Raw genomic sequence first — 23378 nt, forward strand, 5'->3', positions numbered from 1 at the left:
TACTATTTCCTACCATTTTACAGATAGGGAACTGAGGCACTGAGAGACTAGCCCGCAGTGGAAGCTTGTAGCAGAACAGGAATTTGAATACTGGCCTCCTTAGTCCCAGGCTAGTGCCCTAGCCACTGGACTACCTTTTGTCTGTAGAAGCAGACCCTTTCAGGAGCCACAGAAAGGGAGCTCTACCAAGATTGCTCCCAGCCAGTGGACCCTCACAATGTCAGAGAAAAGGGCCCAGAGTTTGGGACTTCTGCTTCCTCCACATCAGCTGAGTCTCTTCCAGAGACACCTCTACACGGTTGGAAGGGAGAAGTTTCAAGGTTATATCCCTGGTTCTGAAGTTGTAATTTGGCAAGGACATTTTTATCTTAGAAACTATTCTTCCCAAGAGGAAGAACTGAGCTGTTTTAAGGATGTTGTCCTCCACTTCCTTTCCAGCTGTAGTTTGGAAGAGTTAAAGGGGTGAATAGCACAAAAGTGATCAAGATTCCCATTTCCTTTCATAACAAGGAGTCTGGTGGCACCTTAAAGACTAACAGATTTATTTGGGCATAAGCTTTCGTGGGTAAAAACCTCACTTCTATGCATCCGAAGAAGTGAGGTTTTTACCCACGAAAGCTTATGCCCAAATAAATCTGTTAGTCTTTAAGGTGCCACCAGACTCCTTGTTGTTTTTGTAGATACAGACTAACACGGCTACCCCCTGATACTTGACATCATTTCCTTTCATGAATTTCATCACCCCTCAAAGAAGGGAAGGTTGGCTTTGGATCATGAAAAACTTGAACAAGAGAAGCTGGAGAGATTCTCCCCCTCTGACATGTTTGAAACGATGGGGAAGAAGGTGGTAGCCACCATCAAGATCCAGTCAGAGAAAGAGGATAAGTAGGCCATATTGCAAAAATAGGCCACTGTTATAGTGAAATAAGAGTGTCAACAACACTGTCCCACTGTTTTAACTAAATCAGTTTAAATCATGCTTTTAGTTAAACATGTGTGGCTTTCTTACATAGACATGAGCTTAGAGCTCAAATGAATAACATTACTGACATATGAGATTGTTTGCTCTATTCTCAGACCCTCAGATAGGCAAAAAAGACCAAGATAAAATTTGAGACAACAGTTCAGATAAGGGAGATTATTGGCAAGAAGTCTCTAAACCATAATTTGAGGACATCAGTAACTCAGCCAGAGGTTATGGGTCTATTACAGGAATGGATGAGTGAGGTTCTGTGGCCTGCAATTATGGCAGGAGGTCAGACTAGATCAGGGGTTCTCAAACTTCATTGCATCGCGACCCCCTTCTGACAACAAAAATTACTACATGAACCCAGGAGGGGGGACCGAAGCCTGAGCCTGCCTGAGCCCTGCCAAAGCCAGAGCCCCACCACCTCGGATGGGGGGTGCCAAAGCCCAAGGGCTCCAGCCTGTAACCTGTGCCCCACCACCCAGGGCTGAAGCCCTTGGGCTTTGGCTTCAACCCTGGGCGGTGGAGCTCAGGCTTTGGCTTCCACCCCAGCAAGTCTAATGCCACCCCTGGCAACCCCATTAAAATGGGGTCACTACTCACTTTGGGGTCCCAACCCGCAGTTTGAGAACCACTGGACTAGATGATCACGATGGTCCCTTCTGACCTTAAAGTCTATGAGTCTAAGAACAAGATAGTCCTTTGCAGCTGAGGCCTGACCTGACAGGAGTAATTAACACCTGGAAGGAGGCCTCATTCCTTGAAAGAAAGAATTAGGGAGATCCTAATAGGGTGGCACCCACCTCTCACGAGCACACGCTGGTTGAGTGCATGTGCCTGCTGTGACAAAGTTCCTCCTCTATCTTGGTGGGTCCTGCGCTTATTGGTGGATTTTCTTGCCTCAGAGATTCACCATGTGGGTTGGGGAACAGCCCAGAGACCTTCTCCTCTGGAAGAACCCACAGTCCAGGTCAATTGGGAGGTTTGGGGGGAACCCGGACCCGCCCTCTACTCCGGGTTCCAGCCCAGGGCCCTGTGGACTGCAGCTGTCTATAGTGCCTCCTGTAACAGCTGCATGACAGCTACAATTCCCTGGGCTACTTCCCCATGGCCTCCTCCAAACACCTTCCTTATTCTCACCACAGGACCTTCCTCCTGGTGTCTGATAACGCTTGTGCTCCTCAGTCCTCCAGCAGCACACCCTCTCACTCTCAGCTCCTTGCGAGTCTTGCTCCCAGCTCCTCACACTCTCGCACTACAAACTGAAGTGAGCTCCTTTTAAAACCCAGGTGCCCTAATTAGCCTGCCTTAATTGATTCTAGCAGCTTCTTCTTAATTGGCTCCAGGTGTCCTAATTAACCTGCCTGCCTTAACTGGTTCTAGCAGGTCCCTGATTACTCTAGTGCAGCCCCTTCTCTGGTCACTCAGGGAACAGAAAACTACTCATCCAGTGACCAGTATATTTGCCCTCTACCAGACTCCTGTACCCCACTGGTCTGGGTCTGTCACACTGCAGTCTCTCAATTTGTGGTGACCCTTATTGTTGGGTTTCTCAGATAGGTTTTCAGTGACTCAGCTTCTGGCCAAGTTTCACACACTGTCTGTATGTGAAACAGAACAAACCTCTTCCGGGGTATAGAGTCTTTGACATGTCCCAGCCCTGCTATGGAGCTGTACCCCCAGGGCTTCCTCCCTGGAGACACTGTCTTCCTGTGGCCTAACCTGGGCTCAGTCCTTACTCAGCCCCAGCAGCCAGCCAGGAGCTCTCTCTTGCTCCCCTAGTCCCTGCCAACACTGAGCTGTCCATGGTCCTGCTGCTCTTTCAGCCAGCCAGCCAGGAACACAGTCATCTCTCCTCCAGCTCCAGGCAGCAACTGATGACTCCAGCCCTGCAGCTCTTTTTATGTGAGCCTGCTGGGCCCTGATTGGCTGCTCCCTGCAGCCTCCCTCATTGGCTACTTCCCCACAACCACTTGAGGCTGCTTGGAGGACTTCTTTTCTGCTCCTCTCTGGGACGGGGTGTGGTGGGACCCTGAGACCTCCAGCAGGGAGCCCCTGGGCCTAGTCCACCCCATCGCAGAGGTAAATAGATCATGAGGTTGAAAAAGACAGAATGTCTGAGCAAGCTAAGAGGGAGAGCTCCCAGGGAACCATTTGCTTTGAAGAAGAATAACAATGGACAAGATAAGTTAGGAATGTAGAGATCAGCTAAGGAATAGGTCAAATGTGGACAATGCATAGACAGAGCATGCTATATAAGTAGGGCCCTATGAAATTCACAGTCCATTTTGGTCAATTTCAGTCATAGGATTTTAAAAATCATAAATTTCATTATTTCAGCTATTTAAATCTGAAATGTCAGTGTTGTAATTGTAGGGGTCCTGATCCAAAAAGGAGTTGGGGAGGTTACAGTACTGCTGTCCTTACTTCTGCGCTGCTGCCAGCGGTGGTGCTGCCTTCAGAGTAGCGGCTGCTGGCTGGGAGCCCAACTCTGAAGGCAGAGCCACTGCCAGCAGCAGCAGCGCAGAAGTAAGGGTGGCATAGTATGGTATTGCCACCCTTACTTCTGCGCTGCTGTTGGCAGGGTGCTGTCTTCAGAGCTGGGCGCCCACCCAACAGCTGCCATTCTCTGGCCACCCAGCTCTGAAGGCAGTGCAGAAGTAAGGGTGGCAATACTGCAATCCCCCTAAAATAACCTTGTGACCCCCCTGCAACTCCTTTTTGGGCCAGGACCCCCAATTTGAGAAACACTGGTGTCCCCCATGAAATCTGTATAGCGTAGGGTAAAAGCATACAAAAGACTAGACTTCAGGGGGGGGGACCAGATTTCACGGTCCGTGACGTGTTTTTCATGGCCTTGAATTTGGTACGTCCCTATGCATAGGGATTGTTTCCTGCAAAATAACCAAGCGAATTCAAAAATATGTGATGTAATGTGTAGTAAATGCCATGAAATGTGTAAATGTATGCAAAGGGAGAGGGTTTCTGTGTAATTTTGGAGCTGTGATTTACTCTGCATCCACAACCCTGCATTTGAGGCTAATCAACTCAGCTTTTGGATCCCAGAGAACTATGTTTCCAGAACTGAACAAGTTGTTCTGGATAAGCTGAGTGGAAAAGGTCTTGAGGGAATCCCTACATCCTGGAAGACACAGGTTTTAAGGACAGATTTGTAGGTAATGGAACTGAAGGAAGTATGCCAATGTATCAGTCTGGGGCTACTGTGTATATCTGAACACCCTGGATGCATTCAATTTTGAGTGATTTTGAGGGGTTTGGGGGAAAGAGGACTAATGTAACATCTAAGACAGTGGATGGATGGAAGAAACATTTTCAAAGAAAAAATTATTTGCATGAAACTGAGCTTAACTATGCTTCATGATGGCAACTAGGCTGTCTCAGTGCATTTGTTGCTAGCATTGAGGATTTCAGGCTATTTTTTTTACTGTAATTTCATTTTAAAAGTATACATTAAATAAAACAATACATGTGTGCCTGCTGGAGTGAGGAAAAGGCAATATGTTTAACAACCAATTCTGCATCCCTGACTTTTGATTTTTAAGTGTTCTTTAGTTTATAACAGATTTTTTACTATGCTGGAAGTTGCCAGACTACATGCTCTAGTTTATAAAAACCTGTGTAGGAAAGGGGAAACCCATGATTTTCCTCAGTACAATTCTCATTAAATCTAAAACATGTATCTTATCATTGCAATATTACAGACTAGATCTAGAGAAATGTCTTACTTATCACAAGATCAACAGCTCAATAAGAAGTGCTTTTCTTTACAATGTAACCTGCTGTGCTGTAATAATGTGTGTTTCTGCTCAGGCTATGTGACACATTATGGTGAAACCATCACATTTTTATGTTTTTGTCCTAATGCAGATCAGTCCACTGAGACCACAAAGACCAAAGAGCCAAGTTATCAATGTCATTGCAAGTGAAAGACGTTTTTCTGTCTCTCCGTCATCTCCAGCTTCTCAGTCAACACCACCTCCAATCACTCCAAGGACCAAACTTCCTTTCAATTTACAGTCCAGTAAGTTTTTTTTTTAAAATGAAACTTTGTTTTCCTAAAATATTTTGTGCAGAATGAATTACAGTTCAGCCCCCTTACTCTGAAATGTTTCAGAATCAACTGAATCACTTAGGTCAGATCAACATGAGGATAATCCAATGTGTACATTCACATCATGAGGTATAAGTGCATTTTGGGGAGTTAACAGAGATATGGTTGTTTAAGCTATATTATTACAGGTGATGATTTCTGTGACCTGATCACTTGATCATGTTTACATTTCTTACACATGTTTTAATATCAGAATTAATTTAAAATAATGGGAATATTGTTAACTGATTCTCTCTCTCTCGTGACTGTATTTGTCACATCTCTTTACAGATTTGGTGTAAAAAGTTCAGTGACTGGAGTTTTGGTTACTTTCATTTAATACCATCCTCTCTACCTCTCTATACATAGGAAACATACCACTTTTTTTAACACATACACACAGGCAGGCCTTAATCCTGCAAAGCATTTCAGGTGATTTATAAGTGTTACAGTCAAATATTTCATCAACATCTGTTCCCAAAGATTCTCACCAGCATGCTCCGAGTTCTCACTCTGAGTTTTACTGCCACTGGCCATAAGATGTAGCTTGCAGATACATGCTATAGTAAGGAATTTACTCCTTAGGCCTGTGCTATGGTACACCTCTTGTGTTTGTCAAGAGACAAAAACTATTTTTGACTTTTTACTAAAACAAGAAAAATTGCTTAAAGAAATAAGTTTTCTGCTCCTTTTCACAGAGTCATTTTTTTTAAAATGTTGTTGTTTTATAAGTGCCTAAAGATTCATTCTGTGCTGGCTTCTGTAGAGTACAAAGGTTGAAGGAACAGTCTCCAGCTACTGTAGTTAGTACCTGAGGTGGACTTTCCTTTTGTGTGTAGTAGCTACAAGACATAGAATAGCTTGTCTTTTCCCTGCATCTCTCAGTGAATTCTTCTGTAAACTTTCATACCTTGGCTTCAGTCTTCAAGAACTCCTATTATATAACTGGATGGAGTATAACCAGGGGCGGCTCTATGTTTTTTGCCGCCCCAAGCACGGCAGGCAGGCGGCTTTAGGCGGCGTGGCTTTAGGCGGCATGCCTGCGGGAGGTTCGCCGGTGCCGCGCCATCGGCATCCCCGCCACCGAAGCCGCAGGACCGGCGGACCTCCCGCAGGCATGCCGCTGAAAGCCGCCTGCCTGTCACCCTCACAGCGACCGGCAGGCCGCCCCCCGCGGCTTGCCACCCCAGGCACACGCTTGCTGCACTGGTGCCTGGAGCTGCCCCGAGTAGAACTCCCATTTTGTGTACAAAGTCAGCTTCCACAAATCGCCTTGGCAAAGTGACCTGTTGTTGACACTTAGCTAAAAATCTCACTGGGCACTAAACTAGTAAAGAAACATTTAGAAAATAAGTCCTTTTTTATGCATGTGCCGAACTTCTATTACAGATAGCAAGAATTACAGATCTGGCAAGTTCACGTTTGCTTTATTTATTTCCTTTGATATTTCAAAGTGCTTTATTTTTAAATAAGCAAAACTTATTGGAAAGAATGTTGACACACAGCAAATTTATAAACCATAATCCGAGACGTCTGTATTCCACATAACTGTATCAACAGAATTCACTGTGTGTAGCAGAAGTGTGTTATAGAATCTGGGGGAGAGGGAGGCTTGTTTGTTTGGGTTTTTTAATTGTTTCTAGACCTCCTGGTTGGAAAGATAACCTCAAAAAGGTGAACCAAGTGTAAATCAAATGTTGCCTTCCTGCGTTTCCAGCCTGAAACAATAATTCTGACAGGTATACATTATTTTTCAGCTCTGAAATCCAAAAATGACAATCTAGCATATTGAAAGCTGAAAATTTGGAAACATAGCATAATCTGAATTACATTTCACAGGGGCTACTGTGCTAATTATATATTCATTTTCATATTTAATGAAAGCTTCAGATACATTTTTAAAATGGAGGTCATTACATAGTTTTGAGAATGTTTCTACCAGAGTGCTGCAGACTCTAGGACCTTGCTCCATTATTTAGGTCCAGCTTGCTACAGAGTACACAGAGCCTTGACCTTAATCGTTCAAAGAATTATAGCTCTAACATTTTTGAAGAATTCCAGGATAATAGATAATTTTTGTGAAGCAAGCTGGCTAAAAAGAGTTAATCTTATATTGAGCACTGAGAATAGTGCTTGCTTCTTGACTATCTCGGAGAATGAAAACTACAATTTGATAATCTGCTCCACAGAATCAAAGAAGGTAGAGATGAAAAAGACTTAAGTCATCTAGTTGATCCCTGCCAGTGGAGAATTGTTCCTAATGGCATATAGTAAATAAAGTTAAGGGATACACAGACAACATTGGATGATTGTCATCTCTGTTAAAGTACCCTGCACAGTTGTAGCAAAAATAAATTATTAGACTTATTTACACTTAAATGTTCAGAAATCAAGATGAATTCAGGCTTTTGGGTTCCAAGAGGAAGTTGGTAGGGGGTACATTGTCTTCAGGAGATCACAAATAGACATACAATATTGAGGCAAACAGTTCCTCCCCAAATCATAGCAGTGAAATTATGTGGTTTTGTTTAAATAACTTTTTGCTGCAGTAAGGTGACTTTTGTGACTGCCCATTCAGGCCAGAGACTTATTTTATGTATGTTAATGGTCTGCTAAGTGAAGTGCTGGACTTGGTCCATGGCTAAATTTGAACTTTGATTTTAAATGAAAAATAGAGTGTGTTACAAATACTGCATATATCAAAGTCCTTCACTTTGGGACGTATCCTGCTCCTTCTCTGTAAGTGTGCAATGGAACTGGGGGATCCAGGCTTTGGGGAGGCCAGGTAAGAAGTGCATACCCCCTACACAGTGGTAACTCAGGTACTACAGGGGGACAGAGTTATTTGGAAGAGGAGCATGGATGTGGCTGGAATAAAATCTACTATTATGCAGTTCCAGCCATGGTTGGGGGCCACTAGGAATTGTCAAGGCTAGTCCATCTATTAAAATGAAGTAGTGTCTCCACAGGTCATCTCCTCTGCTGCTCCTTTGTCTGAGGAAATGATTCCTTTTCTACCTCTTCCATGGATCTCCCCAGTGCCTATCTGAGATTCACAGGCTGAGCCTGGACAAATAGATTTGGCCCTAAAGAAATAGAGAGCCAGGTCTTCTCATACTCTTAGCAAATACACTAAAATGCTTTACCAGAAATTCCTGTATAATTTCCTTTGACCAGAAATTAAAATCAAATGAATTAAGAGTTTGAAATACAATTATAGCTACTCAAAATAATGTAAACATCAAAGGCATCTATTTTACTGAGGGCTACATTTGTGCTCTGTTTACTCAAAAGTTTAATTTTCTAATCAAAGTAAATTTGGTATTAAATAGAAAATGTGATCATTTTCCTCACCTTAAAGAATTAGCTCTTCTATGACAGCACTGAAATTATAAACCAGGCTATTTTTATGTTAATCTAAGTAAAAATATGTGTGTGCTTCATTAAGCAAAGTGTTTCTTAAACTTAAATTGTATGAATATGTTAGTTTTGTCTCCCTAACTCAGGGATTACAGTTGTGTACATTTACATTTTACAAGTAAAATTCTGCAAATGGTTGAGTTCTGTTATAGTCACTGGAATTTCACCATTCTAACTGACATCAAAATTTTGACCTTTTATCTTCTTGGTAGTTTTTAGTGGTTTATCCACAATAGCATAAAATGATTTAATATTTAATATGTACTATACTATCATTTAATATACCTAGGGGAAGTCTTCAGTACACTTATATTTCTCTATTAAAGAGGCATAAATCTCCTACTTTAAGATGTTTATTTAGACATAATGAAATACTCTTCAACTCTCTCTGGAATGATATGATTAAATGTGAAGGCATTTAAATGTTCCTCTCAAAAACTACAGTTAGGGTTAAGTCTACAGGTTAACCTAGGGTTAAACATGTGCATGTAGCTAGTTTAAGTTAAATATGGAAGAACATCAACCAAAAAAAAACACCAGACACTTATCAAAACTGCATACACACAAATCTTACTTCTGCCAAGGTTCTCCAAATGTTCCATTAAATCACTGTGGAAGTATCATTTTATTTAATTTATTACTATTGTATTGTATTAAATTTTGTTGTTAAGAAGACACATGGCATATGAATGTTATGGAACTTGATTTTTATCATGAAGAGACAGTCTTTCCCGTCAGGAGCTTAAATCTCTAAATAGACACACAAGACCTGGGCAATCTGAGAAGCCTGTTTGAAGCATTATTTTTTTTTTGGTAATGCTATATTCTGCTGATGTGTTTAAGAATAAGTTGGTTTTGAGCGGTTTGTAAGAAGAGGTGGTGGGGTGCCTGCTACTTTTGGATCTGGGAGGGAGTTCCAAGTGTAGGGAACAGAATGAAAGGAAGGATGAGAACCAGAGAAAAGGAAACAATGGGAGAAGTGAGGCAGGATTCATTGGGGAGGAAGTAGACAGAAATGAGAACAGTGAAGCAGGCAGCCATAGAATTGCTCAGGTCCTTGAAGGAAATGACAAGTTTCAAGTTGAGGAGGCCATTGGAAGAATTTGAAAGTGATTGATGTAGCTGATGTAGTCTGAATGGACTAAATAGAGATGAAATGACAAAGAGATTTCAGTGATAAATCAATTCAACTGTCTTGAAGCTAAAGTTGTACTAGTGAAGAAAATAGTAAGGTAGGCCATTTGGGAAAACCAGAAAAGACACACAATATAAGATATTGCCAAATACTCTGCATTAAAAAAGAATCAGTGTTAACAAATCCTCCATCTACTAAAAAAAAAATCCGCCTCTAAGTGACAACGGTTTCCCCAATTTATAAACAAAATGATGTATTATAAGAAGGGCCTTATCAGTGCTCATTCCTCTGGCAGAGCTCTTGCTTAAACCAGTGGAAGATTTGCCTGTGGAAGAATGGCTGAATATGTTCCTGTGGGTGAAATTTACCCCTGTGCGGAGGACCAGCACAAGACCTATACACCACTTAGGCCTTCAAAACAAGTCTTAATTAGAAGTTAAGTGGTGCATAGGCCTAGTTCTGATCTTCTTCACTGGACTAAATTTCGCCCTGTTAATGATTGTTCCCTACCTTCTGTGAGTAAATAAAAAAAAAATCTGTTGTACATTCTCTTGGTTTATAACGTTAGTTATTTAAACAACCAATGACTAATATAGGATACTGGGCTAGATGGACATTTGGTCTGACCCAGTATGGCCATTCTTATGGTGCTCTAGATTTTGAAAGTTTTCAATAGAGATTTGTGGTTAATTATGGATTTCTTTAGTGCATTTAATTTTTAAAAGTCTAAATTTCTGAAAGTAGAAAAGTAAATAAAGCTCTGCTCTGTTATATTCTGTGTATACCTTGGAAAATTACTCACATCACATTTTCAATACTGTACAGCGCATAGACACAGAGGTTACAGCTAAGACAATTTTATTTATTTTAAATGATCTGTGAATATCAGCGAGTGAAATCTGAGACAAGTGACAATGTTGTACAATTTCCTTTTTTATTAAACAGTGAGAGACCTTGTCAGTGTTGATACAGACTGTACACTTAAAAGTTGACCTACCCTGACACAGTGATCCTTACTTTCATGATTCCAGCAGTTTCTTTTTTTAATTTAAAAGCTATTGTTCCATGAGCAGCAAATAATTATACAGTCTATGAAATGAAGAGTGGGCAAATGGATGCATGGGCACTATCTCTATCATAGCATTAATGCCTGAAGGAACATTCTGCATCTTAAGATTGATTTAAATGATCCAGAGACTTAAATGTTAATTTTTACAGATCTGGAGCTGAATGGTATCTCTAGTTTGGAAATGGCAGACATTCCTCCTCCTCTACCTCTCAAAGGTAGCATGGCAGATTATGGAAATCTCATGGAAAATCAAGAATTGATTAGCCCTACAACACCCCCCGCTGCACATCAAAGGGTAAGTCTTAGAGGTACAAATGATTTTCTGCTAGTTTATTTGCAACATTATACTGGCCAAGAACATGAAGTTCTATGTAATGCTGATAGCAGACATGTACGCATCCAAATGATTTCTACTGCTACAGAACAGTGTCTTAATCAGGGCGTGAAGGAATGTGGTGGCTCATTCTAAATGACTTGTAAGTAAAGTTAGATTCATTCTGGTGGAGAAAACTAAATATAAAGCAAAACACTGTTAAATATGTTAGCAAGGGAGCTTAAAGTGACCGGATGTAGTCAAAGCAGCAAATTAGTTTTTATACTTTTATACAATTCTATTTCAGGAGAGGAAATAAAGTATGTTTCTGACAGCTTTACATTTTTTAGTTCTATGTCATTTCCTATATAGGCAAGCTCAGTTCCCCCTGAAAGGAGCAGATCCCTGAAACATTTTTCATCATGAACATATTTTTCAGATTCAGGCAGGGACAGATACTTTTTCAGCTTTCTTATTTCTCGAAAGCCACTAGAATATATTGCAGCTATTAAAAATAATTTGATTTTCAAAAAATCTTCAGCACTTTTGGAGAAGGCTATCATTTGGGCTTTGAAATGTGTAACTTTTTAGAAAAGAGATATACAGTCATATGCAGGAATGTTCCCCTGTGTAAATTCTTAGTAAGAATGATAATTTTTCAGTTTGCTTATCAGAGATATGCACAGATTTGTCTGAATTAACAAAATTATTCTGAAATTTATCCTTCAAATAATTTGTTTAAAAAAAGCTAACGGAAACTTGATCGAGTCTGGAAGAAAAGTTAGGTGGAAATTTCCCCATTTTTATAGGTGAAGAATATGGTTTACAGAGATGCTACAGGCCAGATTTTTCAGACGGGCTGAGCAATTGGAGTTGTACATACTCTCCACTTCTGAAAATCAGGCCCTGAGTGACTTGCCAAAGATCATGCATGAAGTCTGTGGTAATTCTGGAAATAGAACCCAGATTTTCTGATTCCTTGTCTTGTGCCTCAACTGCAAAGGTAATTTAATATGATCATCAATTCTGTGGACAAGTGCTAGTGAATTTATTCAAGTACAAACAGGAAAGAAACATGCATAATAGCTAAAGCACAGGTCTGAGAGTCAGAAGATCAGGGTTCTATTCTGAGATTTTGCCACTGACTTGCTGAGTGATCTTGGACAATTCACTTAACTTTTGTGCTTCAGTTTCCTTATTTTTAAAATGGGGATCATAATACCGTGCTTCATTGGGACTTTGTGAGGTTTTACACATTTTTTACAGTCCTCCAGAATATTTTCTCTCTTTTACTCTAGTTTGCCAAAATGTCCTGATCCCTAACAACCAGTTTCTGAGGGAGCTCAGGATTTGAACACAACCTGAAAAGTTAATCAAAAATAAGTTCTAAATCCTTAGATAATAAGCTCCTGCAATTTTATAAGACAACAATTGAGTGCTTGGCTCTTTATCTGGGTGAATGAACAGTGACAAAGTCTGTGAAGTAGATTTGAAAACAGATTTGAAAACAGATTTGACACAAAGCTGGAGGGATTATATTTCATATAATTTAAGAAAGGCTTCCAATTTTATAGCAATGATTGCATTTATTTCACTTTGTACTTGGACCCCAGTAAGATTATCAAAAGCAAAATGTGAAGATTGGTGCAGGGCATGAAAAAGATGAGTCAGGTATGCTCTTATAACTTTTATGACTGACCCCCACAATTTATGGTTACAGGCTATGGTATTTCATAAATGAAATAACTAACATTCTTGATTCCCTATCTAGTAAACTGATTAGTTTTAAATTATCTATTCTTAGCATCAATAAGGACAAACCATTGAAAAGTTCTGTAGATAATCTTATCCCAATTGCTTTAAAAATGATATTACAGAATGGGAAAGATCTCACTGTGTTAGAATTAAGTACTTGGCACAATACTGGTTGCCTTGAAGTCAGACATGAAAAAGCTTCAGTGAACAGAAAAGAATACATTGACAAATGTATCAAGAAATGGCCATATCGTTCTGAGTACTTTAGGTCTAACTGCTGCCAATAATCATTTATGGTGCTTGAGATTTTTATTTTTTTATGTTTAGATTATTTGGAATCTATTGTTAACCACCTTACTTAATTCTTTTTATCCCAATAATCTTCTAACTATAATGTTTTGATTGTTATCTTGTTCATTGTCATTTTAAAAATATTAACTAGTATATCCATATAATATTCATTCTTGCATTGTGTGATTTGTTCTGCTACAAAAAATTCTTAATAATATACATGAACATGAAAAAGAATCCTAGGACTCTTGCAAGGATTATTATTACATCAAGGCATTCCTCTAGGCTTTTGTGCATCTTCACAGGTTCGAGTACATCTTCGCATACAAAATCAACTGCCTCTTTAGCATTCACAGTCAAAAGGGAAACTCAAAGAAAATAGACAAAGGAGCACTTACATTTATAAATATTGGCTATAATACTTACTATTCACAGGATAATAGTTTTGATGAGAAGTTTTCCATCAATCCAGCAGCAGATACAAAACTTGACAAAGAGTGTGGCAAAGAAGGAAGTGGTGCATAATAAAAGAACGAAAACGAACTTTGTTAATGATGATGATAACATTTATTTTGACTTTTTGAGATTCTGATCCATCAGTAACATTCAGACTGGAATCTGTTGGATATAGTGAAAATCTGTTTATAGTGAAGCAGTCCAGAGTTTGCATGTTTGTATATTGCATTGCAGATTATTTTACTCCTCTTATGTGAAGAAAATGATGATTATAAGAAGGTTTTACTGCGTGCTATCCTCATTTAGCCATAGAAAACCAGGTGAGATTCAGCTGGAAGTTGAGTTAAGTATTAGGGGTAGATCCTAAGTTGATGTAGGTTGTCATGTCTCCATTGAAGTCAATAAAGCTATGACAATTTACATCAGCCGAGGATCTGATCCTAGGAGTTCATTTTCACTTGTAAAGCCCTAAATGTCCTGCATTAGTCTACCTGAGAGATTCTCTTTCTCTGAGATTCACTGCAGAGGCCCTGATGCTACATCCCTCTCAACAGAATGGGCTGCTGGCAGAGCAGTCTCCATAATAGCCCTGGAGTTCTTGAATGTCCTTCTACCCCTTGCCTGAAATAGCTCAGAATAGCTGACTTTCAGGGCACACTACAAGGTCTGTTTGTTTCACCTGGCTTTTGAAAAGAACTAGGGGAAAGTGAAGAACTAGCACACATGTGCTCATACCTTGTGTATGGCAAAGGAATGCTTGCCTCCAATTTCAGGGCTGTCTATAGCACAGGCTTTCCTTGTAGCAAAGGACCTTCTGTGTTTCTGTCTGCCAGACTCTCTTATATTACATCGTCTGGCACTGACTGCATTAGCCTTGAGTGCATTGGCACCATCGATGTCATTTGCTTCATTGTCCCCTTGGTTCTTCCTGCATCTTCCATGCAACCCTCAACAGCAGCTCTAGCCTTCTGCCTTCCAGTCTTTAGGACCCCACCAGGTATTGGCAGTACCAAAACCTCCACTAACACCATCTGGAGCTGCTCTTCCATTCACTAGGAGAGCTACATCTTCTCCTCTTCAGACTCTGACCATGACAGACCTATGTTTCCTCCATGGTCTTTCGGCTCTCCATACAGGTCATGCTCTAGGGACACCTGGACCAGGGAAAAAGAACAGTATCCTTACAAAGAGTCTCCAGTATGGTACCCACCACCATGGGCAGTACAGAGATTAGAATACTCTCCTGGGCCTTATTGGGCATCTTGGACTGTTCCAAGAGCATCTAGATCTGCATCAGAGTCTCAATCTAGGAGGAGGTCACCTTCCCCTATCCAGCCTCGTCCATATGTATGACAGCATGCCAGGTTTCACCTCAGATGTCTGCAGGCCTGGCTTCACTCAGTACATCTTCCAAGCAGATGTTCTCTGGACATGCTGATTTGCGTACTTCCACAACTGCTTCAGTCCCTGGATTGGTGGTTGGATCCTGAGAACGTACGCAAAGGGATTCCTTTTCTGCTGGAACCAACAATAACTGTTGTAACAGATATGTCCACCAAAGACTTGGGGGGCTTATCTGGGTCAACTTCAGGTGTCAGCACTTTGGAATCCTCAGGAGATTTCACTCTATATAAATGTGCTAGAGCTTTGAGCTATTCATTGGGCCTGAGATCGACCATCAGGGATCGAGCGGTTCAAGTTTTCACAGACAATACCATAGCTATGTTTTAGCTGAACAAACAGGGAGGTGTAAGGTCATATCAGCTGTGCCAGGAAGTGATCCATTTGTTGAGCTTTTGTATAAAGAACAATATCTTACTAAAAGCCTTTTACCTTCCAGGAGTGAGGAACGCTAATGTGGATTCCCTCAGCAGGAACTTCATAGACCATCTGAGTAGTCAATAAGAAGAAACATTCTGCACCAGATCTTCCAAATTTGGGGATACCTGGTAATAGACCTTTTTTGCAACCAATCTGAACAGCCAATGCAAGAGATTCTGCTCCAGTGCAGGTCACAGCCTGGGTTCCATGACGGATGCTTTTCTCCTCTCATGATGGAGAAATCTGCTGTATGCATTCCCTCCAGTCACTTCCATTCTGAGGGTGAATGACAAGACAAGCTTAATCTTTGTAGTGCCTGCCTGGCCAAGACAGTATAGGTTCATGGACCTAAATCAACTCTCCGTTTGGCCACTTGTTGTTTTACCCTTGGTTGAGGTTTTCCTGTCTCAAGACCAAGTCATGTCTCTACATTCCAACTCACAGTCTCTCCACGTCACACCCATAAACCTCACATTCCTGTTTGAGTAATGAAGAGACACTGCTCCAGAGATATCCAGACCATTTTGGTGAAAAGCAGAAAGGATTCCTCTAGAGCCACATATGCAATGAAATGGAAAAGGTTTTCGGTCTGGGTGGAATCTCACCATTGATCTCCAGATTGTACAGAGATTAGACATCTACTTTACTACCTACTGCATATGAAATCCTCTGGTCTCTCTTCCAGGTCAGTGAGTGTCCACCTTGCATCCTCTCTGCCATACACCCTTCATTGGATGGGTTTTCTAGCTTTTTGCGTTCCTTGGTTTCCAGATTTTTAAAGGGACTTATTAACATGTGCCTTCCTGTGTCCAACCTAGTACTTTCATGGGACCTGAATTTAGTATTGTCCTGCTTGATCGATAGTACTGTCCTCCCTTTTAAACCTTTGATGACACCATCTCTGTTGCTGTTGTCAATGAAAACAGAATTCTTAGTAGCGATTATCCCTGTGAGGAGATTCTCAGAGCTTCAGGCACCTTGTGCAGGAGGATCAGCTAACTTTTTCACAAAAACAAGGTCTGTTTTAGGCCATGCCCTAAGGTGGTATCAGCATTGCACCTGAATGAGACAATTTGCCCTCCCAGTATTCTCTTCCAAGGCTGAAGAAAAACCTCAAATCTTGGATGTTTGCAGGGCTTTGGCATTTTACCTGGAACACACAGATCCTCTCTTAGGCTCTTTGTAATCTATGCTGAAAGGATCAAATGACAACCGGTTACAGCCCAGCATATTTCACATTGGATTTGAGTCTTCCTCAAGCTTTGCTATAATCTTGCTAAGGTCTCTCCTCCACCAAAGATAATGGCTCACTCTATTAGGGCTCACTCCTCTTCACCAGCTTTTTTGAGCAACATTCCTGTATTGGACATTTCCAAAACAACAACATGGACATCTATACATGCCTTTTCCAGACACTACGCTATCACTCAAGTTTCCCAAAATGATGCCAACTTCATCAAGTCAGTGTTGCAGTCTCCAAATCAAAGTTCCACCACCTATTAGGAAACTGCTGTTGAGTCACCTGCAGCGGAATGTATATGTGCACAATCACTCAAAGGGAAAAAAAACAAACCCAATCACCTATACAGTAACTGTTCTTCAAGATGTGTTATGCATATTCTATGACCCTCCCACTTTCCCCACTATTTCGAGTATTAGCTTCTGGCGGTACGAAGGAATGGAGAGGAAAGCAGCAATCATGCCCCTTTATACTCTTGGCTCATCGCATGAGGATAGTGAAGGCATGTGCAGGCAAAAGTCTCCCACTTGAGTGCATGATTGGGTGCACGTACACCTGCAGTAAACTGTATATGTGTATGATGCATCTCAAAGAACAACAATAACTGTATAGGTAAATAACCATTTTGTGTGTGTTTTTACCTAGTTGAGACAAGATACTCTTCTTAATGACTACCATCATTGGCCATGAGCACTACCGTCACTGGCCAAATCAGCACTGTACAGTATAGTATTTTAAACGTAACAGGGTTACAGATATTGGGCCAAATATTCAACTAGTGTAAATTGGTGTAGCTCAATTGAAATCAGTGGAGCTATACAGACTTATACCAGCTGAAGATTTGGCACACTGTCACATTTTAATTATGGGGGTATTATATCCTGACGAATTTTTGTCATGCGTCATTTGTTTCTATAGATGAATAACAAACATGCTGCTGTTTATAGATTGTGTGACTCAGTGCCACTGTAAAAATAATAGTAAAAGAAGAGAATGAATTTTAGACAACAGTGCTGGAAAATTGTTGCACAACACTATATAGCTTATGTCCTGATTACTTTTCATTCACTCATAGAATCATAGACTATCAGGGTTGGAAGGGACCTCAGGAGGTTATCTAGTCCAACCCCCTGCTCAAAGCAGGACCAATCCCCAACTAAATCATCCCAGCTAGGGCTTTGTCAAGCCTCACCTTAAAAACCCCTAAGGAAGGAGGTAACCCTAGGTAACCCATTCCAGTGCTTCACCACCCTCCTAGTGAAAAAGTTTTGCTAATATCCAACCTAAACCTCCCACAATTTATGGTTTATTAAGTGAAATCAGTTAATTCTGAAAAGTGAAGTATTCCTTACTTCTTGGAAGCTAACCATATATCTTGTTGTTCAACTCCAATAAAATAAGAATATAGGAACTCATCTCTTATACAGTGCCACAAGGTTTCATTGTAGAATTCAGTTTGTGTGTTTTATACTGCTTTCTGAGCGACAAAAACCCTTCTCTTATCATATTCTTCTTTTCTGTAGATTAAGAAATAATTTTTTTTGTCTTTTTTAATTCTTATTTTCTGTGTGTACAACGTTTGTGCTCTATTTCTACAAGAGAGTGAGGAGAAAGGAGAGATTTTTAAATTTGATTACTTCTTTTTGTACAGGGGAAAACCAAACAAATGGGAGCAATTTAATATTTGAAATGGAAAGGACAAAATGCTTGTATTTTCCAGATGTGCCTTTTTATAAGGTTCCCATTTCTCCTGAGGTACACGTGAGTCAGGGAATCTGCCGAAAATAGGTTCTAATGTGCACTGGCAGACTCTATCTTTATCTCAGAAAGAAAAGCAATCTCCAAGAATTGAAGGATTCACTATTACCACTGAAACATAAACATGAACTCTACAGAGCACCTTTAATTAAATGTAAATGCAAGGGAAATTTGATCTTGTATTTCAGAAATGTGGAATTGTTTTGAGTACTGGTGATATCAGTTTTGTGAGTGTAATGATCATTTTCACAATTTCATATTGAGTATGAATGCCATCATTCATACTATAGATGACTAAAAGAAAAGACTGGTAAGCTCTTAGGTGACCAAATTTGGTTTTGTACCAATTCTCATTGGCTGTCAAGTTTTGTCTGGCTGATTTCTCAATAATGCTGCCTTGGCATCATTAAATGTTCTACTAATATATTCAGTGGTAGCTTATGTAAATGAATGAGTGCTAAATTTAGCCCACATTATAATGGAATTTGTAAATTCAATTATATTAATTATCCACCTATCTCTGTTATTTCTTTTCTGGCTAATTTACTTGCAGAATGTGAGCACTTTCACATAATATGCATGTTGTTTATGGCTAATATATTTAGCCCATCCTCATTGTGTTTTCAATATATTCTCTTCTCTATTAGGTCTTCAACTCTATTTTATGATAATTGATCATTTGATTTCTATGAGTGATGATAATACAAAAAAACCCATTGGTTTGATTAAGGACTTTGATCTGTAAAATTGCCAATTACTGCTAGTTTAAAGTTAATTTAATTCAAAATGGCTCTTTGTAAGTTATGTGATCAATAAAGTTAAAGTACTTTTGCTTAATGACAAATATGAAGTTAAAATGCCTGTGAGGAAAATATACTAAGGAATATTAAGTCACTTTTTTGTGATGTTCCATAAAGTTTTTCAGAAGGGATATGCAGTTTATTTTGTTAGTAGGAAACTAAAATCTTTTGATTTGGGATTTTTTAAAATGTTTTACTAGTGATCTGCAGTTTCTGTGTCTGATGGTCTGGGCCACTAAGTGTTCCCTTTATATCTGTAGATTAATGTGGCCAAATTTTTCAAAACTGGATCCCTAACGTCAGGTTCGTAAATCCATATGTAAGTACTTCAATAGAACTGCCCTGTTTTTCAAAAGTGCTGAGATCTGCAGATCCCAGTGGAATTTGAGAATGCTAAGTCCTTCTAATAATCAAGCCACTTTTATTCAAGTGCATAAATATGGCTTCAGGAGCCTAACTTTAGACACCTACGTTCAAAAATTTTGGCCTGATAGGAATAAATAAACTTAAAGCTTCAGACCATCAGACCTGGAAACTGAAAGTTACTAGCACAACATAAAAGAAATCCCAATTTTTTAAAAAAGTTTCACTTTTAACCAAAAAGAAATTCTAATTTTACCTATTTTTCATATTAACTAGTATGTTGACTTGATCTTCTGATACAGAGGTCACTGAGAACTGTATTTCAGTGTAAATCAGGAGCAAATTGTACATCGTTTGTTAGACAAACACTGAAAATGAATGTTGCTCCGAGCATTATTTTCATTAATCATGTAACTAATGCAGCAATGCTGTTTATAGGATAAAAGCTTTCCTTGGTAATCTGACTATTCCCTGGAAAGAAATATTGTAAATTTAACTGGACTGTGGATGTGAAATTCCTCATTATGGGATATGCTTAATCAGGTCTTGGAAAAATAGATTCATTACTATTGAGTAGGCACCTTCATATGGTAAGTGTGGAGCCTAAACTATCAGTCTCTGTAAGAAAAAATCTGAGATTTCTTTCCTTTATGACTGCAAATATAACTTTACAAATAGGAACTCATGCAGTGTTATCTTCCCTCGTCTGTAGACACAACCCAACTGTCTTTGCTGCTGTTCATAGCTTTCCGATCCAGCAGCAGATTAAAATTACCAGTTATGATCACTTTCCCAGTTGCTATCAGAACTCTGTAAAAGTCAGCAAAACTGACACGAAACTTGTCATATTCACTCTGCAGATGGTTGGATGAGGACCCAAAGATAGAGGTTATGGAAGAGGAGCGTAGCAAAGGCCCCCTCCCTGCAAGAGTCAGTATTTGCTTTTCATATGAGAGTAGGTGTAGGGGAGAAATCCCATCTACCTCCTTTTGCTGCAGCCAGGAGGCACGGGCAGGACTATAGCAACAAAGACTTCGTCATCACAATCACCACTGAATAGCTGAGAGAGAGAGAGAGCTTCTCTCCTCCAGCAGCCATAAAGAGGAGATGAGGCTTCAAATTTGACACCTACCAGGCAGAGACTGATATGAAAGACATTTCTCTTGAGTTAGGATCCAAGAATAGTGCTTCAGTAGGAATCCAATACCCTCCCTCATCTTTTGTATCTGCCTATGGCTAATAGAGGGCTGGTAAATACTTCAAGCCCTGTGTTTAACTCTGTTTGCTCCTGTCTTAAAATGTAGCCATGAAATGAACCTTAAATTACCTTAAAAGTACTTTTCCTCTACTTCTGACATTTCTGCTGGCTCTCAATAAGTAAATTGAATGTTTCAATATGAGCAAACATATCCAGCATAGCTCTAGGGTTTACCCTGCCCGAAATGAATGGAGGGAATTATGTGAAATGGCAGGGAGTCATCCAGAACCACTAGGTTTTTGTATCACAACATTCAGCTTCTTTTCAAATAATGTAATTTCACATGGTCTATCCATGATGTTCTCATAATAGCATGAGTGTGTAACTATGATTTAGAAATTATGGATTGCCTTCCAAGACGCTAGTGAAAATAAGGTCTTGTTTACAATGAATTCTAGTAACTAAAACAATCTATAAATGGAGCCATGTGAAGTAGAAATGAAACACCAATATCAAGATTCCATGTACAGTACATGCAATAAAAGGCTAAGCTATTTCAAACATTTGAATTGTTCCCATGGCAGTGATCAGGAAACTTGGCAAACTCACGGTGTGTATTGTAATTTAAAGTATTAGTGTGTGGCTAACGTTTTTATAATCATTTGTTTGGAAGCGTGTCAGATAGCAATCTAATAAAGTATAACGAGAATGGGTTAAGGGGGAGGGGGCATATAACATGAGTGTAAATGGCAAAAAAGGAAATTGCAGAGAAACCAAAAAAAAGCAAAGGTGGGTTTTATCTTCACCAGCAGGGGAAGGATGTTATGAACCAAAAAACAATACTTAGTGAGTGTAACACTGCAGTATAACTTCCAATGCAGTGATTGAAAAGCTGCAATGATTTCACAGCCAACATGCTGTTGAAATCTAGCCTGAAAACAGTGTATGAACAAGCCTGCAATGTCCTTGTATTCTTTCAGCAATATGAATTTTTGTCATCATACATATACCTTGAATTTTATGAAAAGAAATCATTTGACTTCCGTGATCAATTGGAATACTTGCTTGTATTTGCCCTTCCATTCGCTTCTGAAGTAAACCAACAGCCCTGTTACCTTGTTGTATGATTTCCTATAATGTAGAGGGATAATTTTTTGTAATGTTTTTCATCAACTCAGGATGTTATTTTGAATAATGTTGAAGATTATCAAATATCCAGTAATAAGATTAAAACTATTTATAATCTGTTTAATCTATTCCTTTTTCTTTTTTAGCGTGGTGCTTTTTCTAAAAATATAAAATATGAAAAGAAAAAAGACAAGAAGTAGAGCTGTAATTCAATGTACTTTTTAAACCATGTAGTGTTTAGGGGCGACAGCAATTAGTACAGGCTGATAATCAATATGATATAAAGTATAGGGATATAAAATTTGACAAGTTCTTTCAGTAGACTTTTTCTGAAATATTGAGATAGTTAATCAATAACTCTTGAGAGACTTGTTATTGTCAGCAGTAAAAATTAGGTTGTAAGTGAAAAGCTAGAAGCAAAACTGAATTCATAATGGCAAAGTTTGAGAGGAAGTTTTCAGGAATAAAGCAGATAAAGATTCACAGCAGTATATGAAATCATACATGGACAACCAGTTCATCAAAATCAGTTCATCAGTAACATGGTCTATTCAAAATTCATTTTTTCCAGCACCTGCCACCTCCATTACCCAGCAAAACTCCACCACCGCCTCCTCCAAAGACTACTCGAAAGCAAACATCTGTTGACTCTGGGATTGTCCAGTGAACAAGAAAGCATTTCTCCAAAGATGAAGCTGTAATATTTCATTTCCCTAAATATTTTAAGGTATATAACGGTTACCTCATTCACGCCTGTAGTGTCTAACATTTAGTGAAATGATTCTAACTCTGAACTGAACGGAACTCATTTGTAACAGTAAATCAGTTTTCCAGCCACTGGAATAAAGCTGTCACAGGATAAGGTGACCCATTGCTTGGGAGGAGCTTGTGACCTATTTTCAAAGCAAGGGGGCATTTGTCAACTGATAATACACTATTTTGCTTTGTCATACCAAACTACTTAACAGAAAATAGAAATGGATACTGGTGTGTAAAAATGACCGTTGGGCACTATGGGCCTGATCCCAACACCTGTGGAAGTCAGTGAGAATACTCACATTGATTTCAGTGGGTATTGGATTGGGCCTAATAACAATACTAAGAAGCAGCATTATGATAGCTTCAAATAAAAAATGTGTTCAGCGCATTACACATTCAGAAACCTGATTTTCCCATAGCTTTTTTAATTGCTCTGTGTTATAAATAAGCTGATTTCTGATGAGCTTTTTTAAAACTTTCATTAGTGGTTGGGCACTCCTCCTTCTGTCTGATACCATTTTAAATTAAGATAACTTTTTAGCTACTGAACAGGCACTAATTTATAGGAAAAGAAACCAAGTATACAAATATGGAACCTGATGTGATTCTACAACTGAACAGTTGAACATAAGAACAGGAAGAGCTTTTTTTATAATCTGTAATATTTTAGGTGGATTAGGACAAATTGAATGTTATCTTTTTGTCCCTGTGTCATCATTCTGTACAGAAGTTTGTATATATGATGGTTCTTATAATGTTTTTAATTTTTGCTGCCTGCTTTTCATATAATAATG

The 23378-nt window shown here is 39.4% G+C and overlaps 1 protein-coding gene across 2 annotated transcripts in view; it reads left to right on the forward strand.

The window, feature by feature from the left end:
- The window catches only part of DOCK1 (dedicator of cytokinesis 1), a 558093-nt gene extending 535601 nt beyond the window's left edge, over positions 1-22492 (forward strand). For both annotated transcript variants that reach the window (XM_065408426.1, XM_065408427.1), the window contains 3 exons: positions 4856-5009; positions 10852-10997; positions 22397-22492. In XM_065408426.1, the coding sequence (XP_065264498.1) occupies positions 4856-5009; positions 10852-10997; positions 22397-22492 (396 nt within the window). The remainder of the gene's footprint in view (positions 1-4855; positions 5010-10851; positions 10998-22396) is intronic.
- Positions 22493-23378: the final 886 nt, after the last annotated feature.

This window comes from Emys orbicularis, chromosome 7, assembly GCF_028017835.1.
Source record: "Emys orbicularis isolate rEmyOrb1 chromosome 7, rEmyOrb1.hap1, whole genome shotgun sequence".
In the NCBI taxonomy this organism is placed as follows: domain Eukaryota; kingdom Metazoa; phylum Chordata; order Testudines; family Emydidae; genus Emys; species Emys orbicularis.